Source organism: Pagrus pagrus, assembly GCF_965226575.1.
Source record: "Pagrus pagrus genome assembly, contig: HAP1_SCAFFOLD_27, whole genome shotgun sequence".
Classification (NCBI taxonomy): Eukaryota; Metazoa; Chordata; class Actinopteri; order Spariformes; family Sparidae; genus Pagrus; species Pagrus pagrus.
The window spans coordinates 197,276-215,837 of NW_028175436.1; the positions used below are offsets into that span (position 1 = coordinate 197,276).

Below are 18,562 nucleotides of genomic sequence, written 5' to 3' on the forward strand. Positions count from 1 at the left end.
TGCCACTTCCACCGCCACCTATTGCTGTTCCAGCAGACAAGGTCCAAGACATCACTTTTCAGGCCAGCAACTACAGCATATCTGAAGAGGACAAGGTTAGTAGCTGCATCTGATGTTTTTCACATAAAAACAGTTTGAAAATCGTACAATGTGAACATAACTTTTCTCATTTTGTACTTCCATAATGATTATGAATTGTATAAGCTAATAGAAAACACTGCTGTTTGTAGAGCACTTTGAAAAGTCTTCTAACTGGATCTCGGGACGAAAATCGAGTTTTGACTAAAATCGGGAGAAAGTTCCAGATTTCAATAAAAGACATTAAGAGTGTTTGCCCTCTGGATTTACTGGACGACACCTCATGGACGATGCCGTGGCTGACAGATGATGTGAGTATGACAGTACTGTTAACATTATTAAATCTATTAAGACGTATATGTTTACAGTCAGACATGCAGTCTGACTAAAGATAAATGCTGTGGCTCATGTCAGTGTGCACTCAAGTGTGTGGTGACAATTTTTATGTGCTAAATCCTGCAAAAACTGATATCACCATCTTTTTTATTCAGGCTGTCAATTTCAGAGTGGCACAGATTACACGGGCCTGCAGTAAGGTAATATGAAGTACTTGTGTGTATGCTTTTGTCAATTCTGAACAAACACAACATCCTCAGTAAAGGTAGGAGACAGTAACACTTATAAATCTTTATCCCCACTGCACAGTCTGTGAGTTTGGCTCACTTTGACAACATTCTGTGGAGTCGGGACTGGATAAGAAATGGCCATGTCCAGGACAAAACTGTCAAACACTTAAAGGTGGGTTTGCCATTCTTGAAAGATGTATGTCTTTACAATCTGTCTTTTTAACATGGACATTTAATACTGAAATCGCTATTGTCTCCACTGCACTAGACTGCAGACCGAATATTTCTGCCAAGGCTTGTGGGTCACAGCACTCCTGAGACTGGAAACCACTTTATCCTTTGGGTAGGCCAACATGACAGCACATCAACCATGTCATAAAAATGATGTTAAACACATGTATATCACTATAATTATTCAAAAGAGATGCTTGGACCATGTTTGCTGCAGCAAAGTGTTAGCAACATGTTAAATTTGTGTGTAATTTTACTTCAAGAATTAAAGTGAACAGCAGGTAAACAGTAGCCAAAGTAGTATAAAAGTTATCACCCAAACATGCATTCAGAATGAAGAATGCAATAAACATATGATGCTATATTTGAAATACTATGCAAGAAATGTTTAACACTTATATTAATAAATAACACAAATAATAAGTGTAATGTGAGACATTTTATCAGTTACTAAAGGGGAGTTTTGCATTCCCCCATGGTAGTTGAGCTCATATTTGACATGTAAATATGCATTTTTATCTTTTAAGAAGACAATCATATTTACTCAAGTCCAGCATATAAATATAGGTCTCACACAGTGGACATGCTGCAATAAAAAAGTCATAGAACATTAGGTAAGAACATTTGTAATGATGTACTGTATAATTGATATGTTATTTTGTATAGCCTTAATGGTGTGATAAGACAGAGACTGATGGACAATATATAAATGTATAAATGCACCGATAACTTGGTTAGAAAGTTATCACTGTGGCTATCAAAAGCATTACTTTTTCTCTGTTAGACAAAACAAAAGATGTAACTGCAGATATATGTGCTTCTGGTATCTTTATGACTTAGGTACTAGACTTCTCAAACAAAGAATTGAGTTTGTACGATTCTTTGAGGATTCAAACAACAATGACAGATGACGACATGGCTCTTCTGACGTGAGAAGTGAAGACACAAAATTCAGAGGGTGGTTCAAAAATTTAGGCAAGGGAATTACTGTCATAGAAATGTGACCCCTTATGTTTTGTTATCAAAGTAATGTCTTCAGAAACCACGGAGGTCTCAAGGGATGGAAGGTCACATTCCCAAAGCAGTGGAGGCTGAGAGACCATGATAACTGTGGGATCTTTGTGTGCTCGGTAAGTAAACTGTTTCAGCTTTGTTAGGAGCTGTCATCATTTGTAAAACACACAAACAGGATGACAACAAGAAATAACTGTTTTGTATGCCATTTGTGACTATGTTTTTATCCCAAAAAAAGGCAGCTGAGAATGAGGTCCAAAACAGAGATGTCAGCAATGACGATCTCTCCCTCAACCAGTGTCGAACTCTAAGAAGACACAATGCGGCTGAGATGATAAAAGGCCTGAGTGTTCAGGTCAGATATATTAAACTTTTCGCTTAAAGCCAATGTTTACTCAAAGAGAATTCAGAGTAATGTTATTTATGTTTTTATTTTTTTATTTTTTGTCATTCACACAGACTTTCCCACTCACCAAAGAAGACCTGGAAAAAATAAAATTTGAGGAGGACAGGATTCAGCAACAGGAAAAAAAAGCAAGCGACTCCAACTGTCATTGCTTAGCCTGGGAAAAACAAGCCTGCGTGTTTCAGCGGGTAACTGGCTCAAAGAGGTATTGAAGAAAGAAATTGAACAGCAATACGCAGCATTTGTGTAATGATTAATGCCAGGTGTTTGATACAAAAGTAGAGCATAATAAAGGTGTCTACAGTTTTAAGATAAATATAGTCGAATAAGCTGATAGACTGTTTCGATTTGTCTTGTAGAACACTCCACAGTCAAGTGAAAAACTTTTCTTGGCTCGAGTGTAAAAGCTGTGGAGGTTGGATACATTTTGAATGCGCAGGTGTGCAAGGAGACTGGACCACCAGAGAGTTCCATTGTGGTTGTGATCGCGACATGACTACATATCTGTAAGTATATGACACATGCTCATGTTCCATTAAATAACCTAAAAAAATAAATAAATAAATAAAAAAAACCTAATAAAATATCTCAAATAATTTGCTGTAATTTTATCGTTCTGTCATTACTGTATGAAATATGACCATAATTTGTTGAACAGTGATGTTTTTAAATTGTGCTAGTAGTACGGTACTTTAGCAAGCTGACTTTCAAAGAAATTACAATGTTTTTAAGTGTTGTCCTCCAGCTCAAAAGTCAAATAGGAACATTTTCTCAAATACATGTCTTTGCTATATTGCAATTACAAGCCGACCTCATAGTTCATGCTTTTACTTCTTGCAGGGATAAAGATATTGTGGAATCCACGCAGGCAGACAGCATTTTGACTGACAAAGAGATCAAGGTATTACTGACAGATTTCCCTTTTTGGGTTTGGGGTTTGGTTTGAAAGAATAATGACATCCTTTTTCAAACCTGACATGTTGCTTTTTAAAGGTATTTGGACTGATTAAACTATTTTGTATTCTCAGTGTTTGGAGATAGATCTTCTGTCAGGTCGCATTCTGTCAAACAGAATGTACCTGTTCAGGAACACAGGATAAGACCCAACACTGAAAGCATTCTATGCTGACCACCTGTCTGTTTTTGACGACATAAAGGTAAAGATTATACATGCATGTAATGCTAATATATTAATAAACACCTTACAAATGAAAAAAATAGTTCATGGTGTCTCTACGTATGAAACGCATACAATATGAAAATAAAGGCAAATATTAATGTTGTCATTATCAATATTTCAGACAGGAGAACTCATTGTCAGGTTAGAAGGGCTTGTTGCCAAACAAGTGGCTGTTGCTGAAAGAGATGCCTACTTAATTGAGGTCATTTTGCCAGAGGTAAGTACAACATAATTTTTTGTATCCAAGTTAGACAAATAAAAAGTTAATTATTTCTTGCCCGGGGGATTAAATGAATTGTGACAATAAAACCACAATGACAAATAAAAAAAAAAATTGTTCCAGGTAGTCATCGAGTGGCTAACACAGCGGTTCAGCATCTGCCGGTATGAAGCAGAATGTATTCTGCTAAGTACCACCTTTTTGTGGAACAAGATGGAATGGTAATGTATTAACATTTAGAAACAGTATTTGCAAGTCAGGGTTAGGGTTAGGGTTAGGGTTAGGTGAGTGGTAAAGCATAGGGCAATATTTCAAGTCTGTCTTCTATTTATGTAGCGTTACCCATCCAAATTTGTCAAATCAAGTGGATATTTGATAACAGTAGTCCATTTTTGTATAAAAACATTTACTGTGTAAAAGTGTCAATATATTTTTTTAAAACAACAGAACGTCTAAAAATGGCACAAAAATACACATCTCAAAATAAAAAACATTTTGAATTTCTAACAGAAGCCCCTAGAGCAATTTTGAAGAAAATAAAGTCTATGTCATTTTCTAATACATTAAGCAATGACATTATTGCAGCATCACAAATGTCACAAATTAGTATAGTGATCAACAATCATCCCGTACCACGAGATCTCGCGATATAAAATCGTTAAGCTATTTTTCGTGGAGGTTAAAAGCTGTCTCGCGATATGAGTAGCTACAGAACAAATGTAGAGCGGCAGCTCGTATAACGGAGTCTGACGTTCAACTGGCAACATTTAGAGTGCTTGGTGGAAGCAATAAGCGGCACACGGTGACAGACAAGACGGGAACAACATGTAAGCACTATTATAAGCACTAATACTACAAAATAGTGCCGTACACTGCGGCTAACACGAGCACTATGCAAAGACACCCACAGATAGCATAGCCGAAGTTTTACAAGCATCTGCGAGTGACTGCGAGCTTCAGATGCTAAACCATGGTGTTGCTACTGTGACCGACAATTTACGCAAATTGTCGTTGTAGTTGTAGCCAGCTGTCTTTATCACGCTTGAACAAAAAATGTGTCAGTCTGTGTTTGCACTTTAAGTATTGAGAGACTATTATTATTATTATTATTATTATTATTATTATTATTGTTATTATTATTATCTATTAATTTCTCATTTGAATTTATGGAAAGGAGTTCAGTAACAAGGTCACACACTAGAACTGAAATGACGTTCATTACAAGATAAGAACTATTTAAAACATTGTCTCTCTCTGTCTTTGCAAATAGTGTTCAAAAAACGTCTCATTCTCGTGAACCCAAAATCATGTAGTGTCTCTGTCATGAGCTGGGTGTATCATCACACCACTGTTTTTCAACTAATCACGAAAGAGTTCAAGTGCTGCAGTTACATATTCAAGCTTCCACAAATAAACTTAATGCCTTTTCCATGACTTGGCAGGTTGGAAAGTGGAACTGCCCCAGGTGCCAAATGTGTGCAGACAACAGGAGGGCCTCACACAACGCACTTTGAGGAGGTACTTTATTATTCAATGATAACTACAATTTTTACTTGCATAGTAATTACCAGTCATAAGCGATCATCATCATTCACTGACATTTTGTGCAACCCAACACATCCACATATATGCCAAAAGGTACAAAGTACATCAGTGTTCTAATTTGGATAAATACTCAAGTAAAGTTTTGGTGCAGTAATTTTTAAAATTTTATTTGAATTTGTCTGCACAGCTTTCTGATGAACTTCTTGTGGAGGTGTTTCTGGAAGTCATCCTCATGGAAGGAGATGGCCATCGCAAAGATTGCACTTGTATGCAAGACGTTTAGGGACATTGTATCAAGTAAATGGTTCCGGAAGAGAGCACATTACAGATGGCTACAAAGTAAGTAACAATAACGTAAGCAAATGTATATACAGTGCCTATAAAAAGTATTCCCATAAGCTTTGGCTGGTGAAGAACCCGGGCAACAGTTGTTGTATACAGAGTCTCTCCCATTTCAGCTGCTGAAGCTTTTAACTCCTTCAGAGTAGTCATAGGTGTCTTGGTGGCCTCCCTCACTAGCCTCCTTCTGTGTTTTAATTATGTATTAATGTGTTGTTTTTTTCTCAATAGGTGTTGTGAATCTTCAAAAGTTTTCTTCTGCTTTTCAAGAAGAACTCAAAAGCATGTACACTATTGAACCTTGCACTGCCTGTGGATTGCTATACAAATCCTTCCCTGGAGGTATAAATGCCAGTTTTCTGATTCATAACAGTGCGCTCAGTTGCAGTTTTTTGGCTTTGTTGAGCTACATTTCATATCAGCAAACACCTGTAATGTGTTGTAATGTCAACCTTAACTGTTCATATCTCTCTTCTTCTTCAAGGATATATTGGGCAAGGGAGGAGAGTATGGAGCCAGAACGGTGACTTTAAAATTTAATCCAAAAAAAAAATTGGCATTGAAAACAAAACCAGTACTGAAAAAGGAAACATTGGCATTGAAACATTTGTATTGAAAACAGTTGTATTGGCATTGAAACAAGTATTGGCACTGAAAAAGGAAACTAATTAAAATAATTAAAATCTGAAAATCTTATTATTTTATTTTATTGGGATTTTTTGTATTTTTCAATGACAATCTTGAGATTTTTTCTTCATGTCACTTTTTTTTCAGTGACAGATTTTTTTACAATGTCAGTATTTTTTCAGTGTCACTGATTTTCAGTTTCAACTTTCTGTCACTGTTTTGGCGTCGAGAGGGAGGGGTCTGAGGGGAGGGGCAAGTAGAGCGTGGTTTGCATATAATTTGCATATCGGCATCCTGAAGAAGTGCGCAACCCGCCATCAGCCCGAAGCCTGTGGCATGGTGGCATTGCTAAAATGTCCAGTCCACCGGGAACTTCCAAACCGCAAGTAAGTCTGTTTTTTTTCTCTGCTATTTACATGTTTATTCACATGCAACCTGGCCTGTTTGGTTAGCTTTTAACGGCCGTTATGTTGTTTTTGTAGAGGTCCGCTGGAACATGTAAGTTTCTAACATTAGCCGTGTTGGCTAACTTAACCTGTGGTTAATGCAGGATCAAAAATAAACACCCGCCAAGCGCCGAACACGGCTAAAAGTCGGTTTTGGCAGAAAAATAAATTAATGTCATGTGTCACCGGCCTGGCGGTAAATACTTGTTGCTGCCAAGTAATAATACATCACAACGGCGGCTAACAGTAACATAGCCTGGGACGTTAACATTGACATGATAAACAGCAGGGCTTCGGCTGTGTAGTTAAGCTACTGACATCCCCAGCACACGCACACACACACACCATACAGAGTCTCATCTTTGAGCCGCTAGCTCAGCTTCAACGCAGGTATGCCACAATAACTCTTACAAGGGCCGCGAATTTGCTTCTGGTGACGATAAAAATGTTCCAGCGGACTCTGTTTCCAGCGCGGTCATGGAGAGTCTGAGCAGCTAACTTACTGAGCTGTGACTACCAGCTCTGCTTTTCTCAGTTTACCTGCCACTGACAGATGAGCCAGAAAGTTAAATGTGGACCCTGAGTAAATGGTAGCTAATGTTAAGTCTCCAGCCCTGTGATGTTTTGCCGTTGTGTTTTTCACAAAGACCCTGGCCGAGTGAAAGTTAACTTTAAACGGCTGTTGTGCTGGTTTGGCAGCGGTCCACTGAAACCAATGCTAAGTTATTAGGTGTTGGCTAGCTAATCTGTGGTTAATGATAGTTAGCGTTAATTCTCCAGCCCTGTGATGTCTCTTTTCTTTTTCTTTAGGAGTTAGAGGCCAGTGTTATTGCTGCTGCACAAGGCCTCATAAACGTGCTAACGCAAAATATTCAGCAGCATCACACCCCAGCACAGCAGAATCCAGTGCAGTCACATGAGCAACAGAATCGACAAGCACAAACCCGGAATATTACTTCAGTTCAAGGGAGGTGTTGTTGAAGTTGAGAGAGATGGCAGATTCGCGACCCCAACAGATGACGGTAAGTTAATCAAAATATGTTTACCTATTAACTTTTATATATTTGGCTTTTTGCGCTGACGATCCAAGGAAATGACAAGTTTCTTTAAATAACATCTTTTGTTATTTCATGAATTGCACTGAGTTCTGCTTAGCTAATTTGAAATCAAAATTAAAGTTTTGCATTTGCTCATATGTGGAAAGGGGGGTTTCTAACATTAAATTATTTGATTTAAACGTAATTAATATTTAATTAAATGTGCGCCAATTCAACATTTCTATAGCTGTATGGCAGATCTAAGGTAGAGTAGCTTGTCATGGCAACTTGAGCTCTGATAAATGTGTCATCACATTAGTGTTTTTTTTTTTTTATATTAATTACAGGAACCTTCGATTGTGAGGCAGTTCATGGAGAGAATGCTGAGAAGGCTTCAGGAAGTTCTGCGACGTCAGCCTGTGGATTTGGATTATTTGCACTTTGTTTTAAGTCATGAAGTGGGACTTCTACGCTCTTTTGCCAATGTAGTAGAGCTGCCTCAAGATGTTGTTCGTGCTTTATCTGACTTATTAAGACTTCTTCGTTTACAAGAGGAGAGTTATCCAGCTGCCACCTATGTAGAGGTTCTGGGGGGTGGTAGGGGACAGCCAAAACTTGCAATTTCTAAAGAATGTCTCCAAAACCTTATCGACATGCAGTTGTCCATCCCCTGTGTAGCTAAGCTCCTGGGTGTCTGCAAAAGGACAGTATATCGGCGGATGCGTGAGTATGGACTATCAGTTACGGGATCATACAGCAATATCACAGATATGGAGCTGGACAATCTTGTGCGCTCAGTTAAATTGAGGATGCCGCACATAGGCTATAGAATGATGAAGGGCGAACTGCAAGCGATGGGACACCGAGTCAGATGGGAGCAGGTTTCAGCATCCATGCGCAGGGTGGATTCTGCAGGGATCTTGGAGAGAATGGCACGTTTAGGCTGTGTTGCTAGAAGAACATATTCTGTCAAGGGTCCCCACTCACTGGTCCACGTGGACACAAACCACAAACTTATCAGGTGTGTGTGTGTGTTTGTTATGTTTTACAAGAATATTGTTATAATATGTTCATATATTTATATGTATAAATGTTGAAATTGTTTGCAGAGGGAGTCTTGCTTGAGCTTTTACAAATAAGTTCTATTCATGTTTGAAGGATGCTGGTAGATTTTGTATGCTATTACAACATAGGCTATAGATTGCTGGAGCTGTATTACAACAAAACAAACTTTTGTAATACAGTTTATTAATTAAGCTGCACATACAGTTAGTTTGTGCCCCCATTCTATAAAATTTCAACATGTGAATGGGTAGCTATTTAATGATTGTTGCTTAGTGACTCTTAGTCCATTCCACACTGTGTGGATCAGCATGCATGCTGTAAATTAAGAACATTCCTGAAGAAGCCTTGATCATTTTAGCATGGTTCTTTAAGGTTCTTTAATTCAGCGTTAGGCAGTAAATGCAGTAGTTTACCATAAAAAAACAGGATGAGGATGTCATACAGTCAGGAAAAAGTCTACTGTGCCACACATAATGAAACATGGTTATGTGTACAACATTGGTTTAACTGTTACATGAAATAAAGGAGGGAAAAACCAGTCATTTACACACTGAGGCTAGTTTCATTTCATCATATTATAGGGGGATGTCCCGTCTAAAGTGCAGCTTTTACAAATAATTGGACTTCACTCTATGAGACCATCTCAAGAACATCATCTTGAATACTGACAGTTTTTCTTTAAGGTCTTTGCAGTTGTCTCCAGTGAATGTGTAGTCCTCTTTGGACAGTGTGAAATTAATTAATTAAGAAATTATTTAATAAAGTGATGGTAGATGTCTTGTATACCCCCCTAGTAAACCATCCATTTAATATTGTGGAAAATATACCGGAGGATGCTGCCCATCTTTGCTGATTAAACCTTTTTGAATACCCTAATTTTTTTTATTGTAATTTGGTTAAAGCAGAATCATGAAGATAACTTTTTTTGACAGTATAACTGCACAGTGAGAAAAGAAACATGCAATTCTGTAGGGAAAAGATTCTAAATGTTACATGGGTACCTGGGAAATACCTTGTATGAAAATCTGAATTGACCCACTTAATGATTTGTGTATGTAGAGCTATTATAATTTTAAGAGTTGATACACTTTCTGATATGGTATTGTTATCTTCGCTGGAATTGATGGTTATTCACGAAAGGTAAACATTTGACACTTTTTCAAAAAGCAATGCGGCTGAGCCTAGTATTACCATATTCTATTTAGTGTGGCACATTCACGCAAGTATTTTGTCACTATACTCTAGATAATGTACCTGGGTTCTGCGAATAATAACAAGGCATCAACAGCACTTGGCTTCTTCATGAGCTCAGTTGAAAAGTTTGGCTTTCCATTAAGGTAAGAAAACAGCAAGAGCATGATTGTCTTTTTGTCAAAATTCATTGACTGAAAACATTTGACTTTATCTCTGTTTCTTATGTCATAATTTAGAGTTAGAGGAGACCAAGGGGTTGAAAATGTCGGCATTGCTCAATGCATGTTCACTATTCGTGGCTGTGGCAGAGCAAGCTACATATCTGGGAAAAGTGTGCATAATCAAAGGTAAATATCAAAGTTGTGTTTCTTTTAAGTAACCCTAACCCAATGATTTGTTTTTTGATGCCTAAAGCATTAAAGAATTGCATTGCAAAGACCGTAACACCAACATCTCTGTCCTAGTAAATTTGGATAATCCACAGACTCGCTGTAAACAGTCTTCACCAGAAATGATTTATGTAAAAATGATTTCTGTCATAGAAATTCTTGGGAGCAAGTCAATTCTTATTGACGGCCAGCCGGGGAGACTTGCAACAGTAATACAGAGTGAACACTGCAGTACCAAACCAAATCTGAAGGATACATCCTCACAGGAAGCATTTATCCTTCGTAGGCCTACAGAGATGCACTGTGTCCAAATTAGGTTATTGTTCACCACTTTATACATGCGTGAAGAGTCTTGGATTTTTGTTCAAATCAAGACACCATGCTTACCTAAGTTAACTTAAGTCAATGTTTCCCACATATAGACTTTACTTGGGCGGGCCACCCAGGTATATGGATGGCCAGCCCGGGTATATTTGGCAACCCATTCAACGTTTTGCAGAGAAAAATAGAGAAGCAATCTATTATGTTACAATACATGCAACACTTTCTACAGAGAGTCTATCTGTAATGAAACAAAATACAGATGATCTCAACCTTGGGTTACCTAGGAAATGGATAGCAGTGCATCCATATCAAGACAGTTGCGTCAGTCAGTTCACCAAGCAGGCAGAGAGGAGAAACCAAGTCTGACCTACATTTTGAGTGTCCCTGGCTGTGATTCTAATATTAATACGGTGCACTTTTTGTATTTTTGTTCCTTAAGAGTGGAGCGCTTATGGCGTGACGTGTGGATGGCAGTAACAAGGGTATATTATGAGCTACTTCATGGTCTTGAAGAGGAGTGCCTGCTTGATCCCTCCAACAGCCTGCAGTTATTCTGTGCCCAGTACATATTGGTACCACGCCTCCAAATGGACCTAGACACTTTTACAGCTGGGTGGGATAACCATCCTCTGCGTACGGAACAAAACCTGACTCCCAATCAACTTTGGACCATTGGATTTCTCCAGTATCCTGTGGCTGCTCCAGAGAATCTAGAGGTAGACCTCAAAAATGTTGAATCCAAGCTATGTTTAATCAGGTTTACCCATTGTCTCATATTTTAAGATCTGAAACAATTGTGACAAATAATGCAAAAATAGATCAAATCAGAAGTCAAAAAATGTTTTAACGACAATGTATATTCAGTATTTTCGTACTCTCAACAAATTAAAATGAATTCTTTGAAGATCAAATGTGTGAAGTATACAAAAGGCAAGTGTTATAACAAAATTACTTGCCATTTATAGGATTTGCAAGATCACTTGTTGGACTTCAACCCTGACAGTTTGAGAGAAGATGCTCCTGCTGCTGCTGCTGCTGCTGGTGGAGTAGTTCTACCACCCATCCAGTGCCCTCTGGGGCCACAGGCTATGGCTGGACTGAGGGCAGCCATCAATCCTATCACTCCCTCCCAGGACAATGGAAGAGACATTTACAAGGCTGCGCTTGACTATGTAACATTTCACTCAAACTTTGCAGGATAACATGCAGTCTGCAATATAGAATAGATGTTCAACAGTTTCTGTGATTTCAAAAAAATTGTTTCCGATTCTTAGACAAATGAAATTGTAATTGCTTGCATGAATAGGTATTTGTGCAGAACTATTGTGGAGATTGTTTAGGATATATAGGTTTTACTATGCAGTATATAAACAACTCAGTCTGTCATGGTAAAAAGAGATCCAGTTTTATTCTGCTGTTACTTGTTTTAAACAACCAAATGTAACCTCCCACAATTTTATTGGCCAAACTTTTAAATCTAGTGTATGCAGATATTTTAAACTGGCGTCTTAAATACCATTAGACAGTTATCTCGCACTGCATTACACATCTACCAAACTCAGTATGTCATGTTTGATATCTTGGTAATGAAGAATTTAAAATAAAGCTATGTGAATTTGAACACTTTCATGCTGTATAATGTGCATCTGTATTGTGTTGGGCTCTTAAGTGAAATGCTGGGGGTTTTTTTCAGTGGAAAACAGCACATTAGTTCCATTTTACAGCATAATACTGTAGACATACTCAAGTAAAACACTTCAGTTAATATTCACAATGAAAAAATGATAAAGGCCACAGACCGCATTATGTCCATATTTATTGTTGTCAAGTTAATTTTTGCTGACGATTTAGTAAAAAATCCAAACCCCCACAAAGTTGATTTCACTTAAATGACATGAATTTGCCATACACATGTTGAAACTAATGTGTATGTGGAAGACTGAACAATTTCAACTTTTCAATAGTACACGTAACCTTGTAATTTGAGGAACAGCATCACATTTCAAGGTTTTACATTACATGTACATTTGTCAGTGCGCTGTAAACAAAATGCAAATACAGAGTTCTTAAATGACCTTTTTTCAAATAAACTGTTAGCAGTGATCCCAAACTAAAAAAACAATGCAATGGGAGAATCAAGTGTGAAGAACCAAACCGTAATATTGAGCTGTTTTTATGGTTTGACTTATCTGTATTTGCTATCTGTATTTTTTTTATTAAGACTCTCACAGAACAATAAATAGCTCACTGAACAGATTTAACAAAAATGCCAAAAAAAATTCACAATACTGGCTGACTTTCAAGTAAACATCAGTGGTCACAAAACATGACCTCTACACACGACCGAAGTCTCTACCCATTCTGATTGCTACTGTCATTATATCTCTGAACTCTGTGTATGTTTTCATATGTTCGACAGGAATAGTTATTGTATTTGTGCAGGCACTTACAAGTGGGAAACAAATGTGGTGACCAGGCATTTTCTCATTACAGTGGTGTTCAAATATTAGATTTATTTTAAAATCTGCCCTCTCTGATGGAAGAAGGGGCTTGTGCCTTTGTCCAGTTAACCACTGCATTACTGTTGGGACAGACAGGCTTGCGTGCTTTTGTTGATTCCAGTGCCCTTCACTTAGCAGCTCCTCTTGGGTCAGAGGCTCACACATTTTCTGGTCTTCATTCTGATCTGCATGATAAAACAAATCAGAGTATTTCATTACAATGGAGTAAAAATCCAACACTGCAAGAAGCCAACCCTATTTACCAATTTGCACGATTAATCCCAAAGGCCTATTTCAACTAACCCTACTGCATTCATTTCTATTTAATATACACTGACATAACTGAAAGATAAAAACAAAAGGTAGGAATAGTCCTAGAATAATGTAATCCAAAAGAATACCAGGTATACAGTATGAAATCTTTTGATTACATTTGTAGTGTACTATGTTGTCACCACAGGCATATGTTTCCATTCAACATTGGAGGGGACACAAGCTTAAACAATATTCCTGCATTCTGGGAATTTTTTTTTTTCTTAAGAAACATGTATTTTGATCTATTACTTATGTCTTTGGGCTGTGGAGGGCAAAGTCCAGAAAGGCTCTAGTGAAGTTCAAAACCTGGACCATTTTGCCATAAGCATTGCCACCCGCCATTACCCACAAAATTAATGTTTCTAAAAAGGAAATCTATTGATGGTCCTTTTTGGTGGAGTGCTATAATAAGTGCCAAATGTAGGTCATGTACGTGGAATCATATTCTGCTCTACTCATTTTAGGTAACAGCTGTTTGCATGGCAAATATGTATAGTACTTTAAAATGTGAGAAAGACAGGTTAAGTCAAACCTGTGTTTTCCAGGTCTTGTAGAAAGTCCTGGAGGAAGTTGATGATGGCATTTTCTCTTGCTTGCCTTGGACTTCCCTTCTTACTCAGCTCAGGCACTAGGATACTCATTATGTAATCAGCATCCGGCTGGGGGGGGGGGCAAAAGGGGGGAAAAAAGGAGGAGGGTTGACTACACATATAGGAACACATAGAAACTTTGAAAAAAGACCACAGGTCCACATTACATATGACTTTGTATTCTTCAAAAACAAAAAAGGTTAAGCAAAGCAATAACAGAAAGTCATAAAAAGATAATGGTATCAATCATAAAGAGATGCAGCTCTACTACTACATCCTGTAGGGTTTCTAAGCATATTATCAAGTCATAGCAGTAAAGCAAATCTGGATGATTTAATGCCCAGAATCCTTACTCTGTCATCGTCCTCTTTGGGGACAAACAGGTTTGAGCAGAGAGTTTGATGCTTCCCAATCACATCCAGAAGGTTGTAGACCTTCATCCCATTTCTAATTTGCTGAAGCATAGGAGTCAGACGCATTGTAGCATGCAGAACAATGGCTCTATTGAGAACAGGGAACAAAGTTTGTCTTGATTTGCAGAAGACCCATAAACAAAAGGGAAATACATGCTTTTTTCCACACAACTAAATTAAGACTAAGACAAGGCTGTACAAATTTATATTTTAAGTTCAAATGCTGCATTTCTAAAAACAGTAATAATACTATTCTGTTATAGTGGCTACTGATGCTGGGTGCATCAAAATGAATTATATAAAAATAAAAATTGTACTCTGGAAAATAAGTACGGACCTTATGATTCTGTCCTTTCGGTCCATCTTTAGCAAACCAGTGTAACCACAACTCACGATTTCATCTGTCAACTGTGTCAGATCAGTTGCTGCCTCCACCTAATATTACAACAAATTTATTAACAGTATAGCAATGAAATACTGTACACTAAGAAAAGCCTTTAATGGTCTTGCACAGTTGTTCATAGCAGATGTACTCACCTTTTCTATGAGTGAGGCATATTCAAGATCATCCACATCATCTTTGGTCAGCTGCAGAGCATCAAAGTCCCCTGTTGCAAGAAACTGGTAACACCAATTTCTGAAGAAGCATGGTGCTGGGCCACCCTGAGCTAGGCTGACAGAAAACACTTCTCCTGCAGTTCTGCATGTCATCAACAAACAGTGCAGACATTGTAATTGTGACTTTTTACTTTTACTTGCATAAACTGCATAATGTAGGATAACTAGGAAACAATGCAAACCTGTAGAAACCATTTTCTAGGTCACACATAGAGTAGACAGGACTCTTTCCCTTCTTGCCACTGCCCTCAAACAATCGCCTCTCAATGCCATGCATCATTTCTAAATACAATAAATGATGACAGAAAACACCGTTCAGTAAATAAAAAAATATTGTACCTATGAACCTGATTTCAGTAGTGTTTGGTGCGAGAGATTGTCATAAAAGATACATTACCAGTCAAAAATTCTTTGCTTAATGCTCCAGTGTCGATTCCAGCTTCGCCAATGAAAGTCACATTGAGTTTGTTGACAGGGGAGCCCTTCTTCTGTCTCTGCCACTGAATTAGGCCTCTTTGGACGAGGTTGTCCCGGGTGATGCAGATCTTAAAATCTTTGCTTGCATCTACTTGGCTTGCAAGCCACTGGAGGACATCATCGTCACTATTAAAAAGCAGCAAGAAAAAAAGAAAAAAAAAGAGAGAAAAATCAATTACTTAACTTTGAATTTAATGACACCGTAGGAAAACAAATGACTGATGAAAAAAGATGGGGGTAAAAAATCACCTAGACATATCGGCCATAGATACGCTTCCCTCCCGTAGCACACAGCTGTCTGTACTGTAGTTCAACATGTCCTGTAGACTGACAAGGATCAACAAAAACACATTAAAACATTCAATTTGTATGTAATATTCAGTATAATATATCAATGTTTATGTTTCAGCACACCTGAAAAACAATGGTAAAAAGGCATTCTACTGATGTTATTTTGGACCTATGTGTCAACCTAGATGCCCATTGAGTAACCTTGCCATTACACTCTTGTGTTATCACAGCATTTCTTGTGCATTATGAAGGCTAAAATAAAGATGCAAATTATATTTAAATTAATCCCAAATCCCTGATATAGTGCATAGTAGATATATTACAAGGAGACACAGCTTTAACAAAGACAATATGTTGGGGAAATAAAATGTATGATAACATGATAGAATGGCAAACCTTTCCCCACACAGGCTTGCATGCAGAACAATTTCATCTGATGGAAAGCAGCCACAACATATAGGGCATTCCTTTCTATCCTGTAGACAACAGATATTCAAATCAATTGCACAAGGTCTCTGTCTGCAATTTTACATATCTTTCAAGATATCAGCTCAAAATCATTACCTGGCCACAATCTCTGGACTCTTTGTTAGGGTGCGCAAGTGGTGAGTTTGTGACAGAAAGAACCTCGACCTCATTCTGCCAGTCCTGTAAAGTAACAAACAGCTGTATCCATAAATACATAGGAGGAGAAATAATCAATGCTACGACATACATAGAAACAATAAAAATTTCCGGACACTTTTTTGCAAACAGTGTATTATCTCAACTGTCTATAAAAAACATCTGAGGAACTCAGAGCACTTCATGATGTTCTGAATTATTACAGTACAGGGTTTAATTCTTGCTTCGTAAAGTTCAAATGTATCATTGTTGGGAGTATAGTTTATATATAAGATATTGAGATATGTTTTATGTGTTATGAAATAGTGTTACCATCTACAAAACAATGTGATGGTATTTTACCATTTATTACACTGTGATTCCCAAATATATGTACTGTTTCGCCATATCTTCTCTGTTATATGCATTTACCTCATCATCATCATCTGCTGCAGACTCCATACAACCCTCGATGTGCAATTCTAGGATATGCAGAGGCATGTTTTCTTTGCACACTTGGCATGCAGCCTTAGGCATTTTTTGAAATTCAGTGGCATCAGATGGCAGTGGAGTAAGATCAAGGTCCTGCTGCAGTGGAACAATGTACATGGTCGTCTTCCCAGCACCCGAAACACTGCGAATCAGTCTACCTGTATACCCGTCTACATCAGGAGGAATGGCAAGCAATTTTCTTCTACCGTGGCCACCTGCAAATACAGAAAGTGAGAGAAAGAGTTCTGAATGTTGGTGTTCCTGCACCATCCAAAGGAAAGGTGTTTGAAAATGGTATGCACCTGAAGCCTTGTAGAACAACCACCCTTCCACCCCCTCCATTTTGGGATATTCTTCAATGAGAATTTTATTTACCTGAGAAATCAATAACAGAAATGGGAAAAGGCGGTTAAAAAAGGACAGTATAATAAAACGAATAAAAGTATTTATAACTAATACTTTAAATTGTTTTGTATAGTAATAGCATCACAATAACTACTGTATATTGACAAGTTTAATAGTGTGCATGCAGTTGGACTGTAATGCCAAAATTATGATTAACTTAAATTTAAAGAGTGGTTGCAATACCATTGCATGGCTCATATCATCCGTCAAAGTGAGGGACCTCTTCCCCAACCCTGCTTGGCTCAACTCCAGCTCTTCAGGTGCAGAAGGCGTGCTGGTACAGCCCTTATTCACCAAATATACATACACACTGAATGGCTTACAGACTTTCGGCTTCCCTGGAGTGGTTTGTAAGGGTGAAAAGCGGTTTTTGCCTTTCCTTTTGGTAAAGAAGCCAGGAAATGACCTGCATGTGGGAGGTTAACAGATGAAAATAAATCAACATTATGAAATATAATTTTCCATCAAATAAGTCAAACATATGATCACAAATAAATTAAACACCTGGTCATCTCCTCCTGCACTGTTTGTTTTGTTGTTTGTGCTTGTCGATTCTGTTGCTCATGTGACTGCACTGGATTCTGCTGTGCTGGGGTGTGATGCTGCTGAATATTTTGCGTTAGCACGTTTATGAGGCCTTGTGCAGCAGCAATAACACTGGCCTCTAACTCCTAAAGAAAAAGAAAAGAGACATCACAGGGCTGGAGAATTAACGCTAACTATCATTAACCACAGATTAGCTAGCCAACACCTAATAACTTAGCATTGGTTTCAGTGGACCGCTGCCAAACCAGCACAACAGCCGTTTAAAGTTAACTTTCACTCGGCCAGGGTCTTTGTGAAAAACACAACGGCAAAACATCACAGGGCTGGAGACTTAACATTAGCTACCATTTACTCAGGGTCCACATTTAACTTTCTGGCTCATCTGTCAGTGGCAGGTAAACTGAGAAAAGCAGAGCTGGTAGTCACAGCTCAGTAAGTTAGCTGCTCAGACTCTCCATGACCGCGCTGGAAACAGAGTCCGCTGGAACATTTTTATCGTCACCAGAAGCAAATTCGCGGCCCTTGTAAGAGTTATTGTGGCATACCTGCGTTGAAGCTGAGCTAGCGGCTCAAAGATGAGACTCTGTATGGTGTGTGTGTGCGTGTGCTGGGGATGTCAGTAGCTTAACTACACAGCCGAAGCCCTGCTG

The 18,562-nt window shown here is 38.2% G+C and overlaps 1 protein-coding gene and 6 long non-coding RNA genes across 9 annotated transcripts; 6 read left to right on the forward strand and 1 right to left on the reverse strand.

Annotated features, from left to right (window-relative positions):
• Positions 1-302: 302 nt before the first annotated feature.
• Positions 303-973, forward strand: LOC311253639. The gene is made up of 4 exons (XR_014621747.1): positions 303-389; positions 570-614; positions 724-816; positions 913-973. It is a non-coding gene; the product is annotated as an uncharacterized lncRNA (long non-coding RNA).
• A 947-nt stretch (positions 974-1,920) lies between these two features.
• LOC311253643 lies at positions 1,921-2,744 on the forward strand. Its single transcript, XR_014621757.1, has 4 exons — positions 1,921-2,005; positions 2,128-2,244; positions 2,349-2,500; positions 2,655-2,744. It is a non-coding gene; the product is annotated as an uncharacterized lncRNA (long non-coding RNA).
• A 587-nt stretch (positions 2,745-3,331) lies between these two features.
• On the forward strand, positions 3,332-6,111 carry LOC311253645. 2 transcript variants are annotated; one of them, XR_014621758.1, is made up of 6 exons: positions 3,332-3,452; positions 3,597-3,692; positions 5,138-5,213; positions 5,428-5,579; positions 5,811-5,921; positions 6,064-6,111. It is a non-coding gene; the product is annotated as an uncharacterized lncRNA (long non-coding RNA). The 2 variants fall into 2 exon arrangements; XR_014621759.1 differs by lacking the exons at positions 3,332-3,452; positions 3,597-3,692 and adding an exon at positions 3,830-3,916.
• A 418-nt stretch (positions 6,112-6,529) lies between these two features.
• LOC311253637 lies at positions 6,530-9,747 on the forward strand. 2 transcript variants are annotated; one of them, XR_014621744.1, is made up of 4 exons: positions 6,530-6,592; positions 7,463-7,674; positions 8,037-8,710; positions 9,687-9,747. It is a non-coding gene; the product is annotated as an uncharacterized lncRNA (long non-coding RNA). The 2 variants fall into 2 exon arrangements; XR_014621745.1 differs by lacking the exon at positions 9,687-9,747 and having other exon boundaries at positions 8,037-9,228.
• A 101-nt stretch (positions 9,748-9,848) lies between these two features.
• On the forward strand, positions 9,849-11,207 carry LOC311253634. The gene is made up of 4 exons (XR_014621741.1): positions 9,849-9,894; positions 10,000-10,091; positions 10,185-10,295; positions 11,101-11,207. It is a non-coding gene; the product is annotated as an uncharacterized lncRNA (long non-coding RNA).
• Positions 11,208-11,244: 37 nt separating this feature from the next.
• LOC311253635 lies at positions 11,245-12,282 on the forward strand. Its single transcript, XR_014621742.1, has 2 exons — positions 11,245-11,377; positions 11,627-12,282. It is a non-coding gene; the product is annotated as an uncharacterized lncRNA (long non-coding RNA).
• Positions 12,283-12,457: 175 nt separating this feature from the next.
• Positions 12,458-16,942, reverse strand: LOC311253644 (G2/M phase-specific E3 ubiquitin-protein ligase-like). Its single transcript, XM_084384152.1, has 11 exons — positions 16,902-16,942; positions 16,431-16,514; positions 16,263-16,342; positions 15,825-15,902; positions 15,496-15,701; positions 15,281-15,380; positions 15,018-15,180; positions 14,818-14,915; positions 14,421-14,568; positions 14,010-14,136; positions 12,458-13,347 (listed from the first exon to the last, which is right to left on the reverse strand). The coding sequence occupies exons 1-11, from the start codon at positions 16,929-16,931 to the stop codon at positions 12,995-12,997; spliced, it is 1,467 nt and encodes a 488-aa protein (XP_084240278.1). The 5' UTR covers positions 16,932-16,942; the 3' UTR covers positions 12,458-12,994.
• Between the last annotated feature and the right edge of the window lie 1,620 nt (positions 16,943-18,562).

Coding starts and splice junctions, on each gene's coding strand:
- LOC311253644 (XM_084384152.1), bottom strand. CDS start 16,931: ATGGAGTCTGCAGCAGATGATGATGATGAG. Junction 16,343..16,430: donor AGTCCAGAGATTGTGGCCAG/GTAATGATTTTG, acceptor TGTTGTCTACAG/GATAGAAAGGAATGCCCTAT. Junction 15,181..15,280: donor CTAGAAAATGGTTTCTACAG/GTTTGCATTGTT, acceptor GATGACATGCAG/AACTGCAGGAGAAGTGTTTT.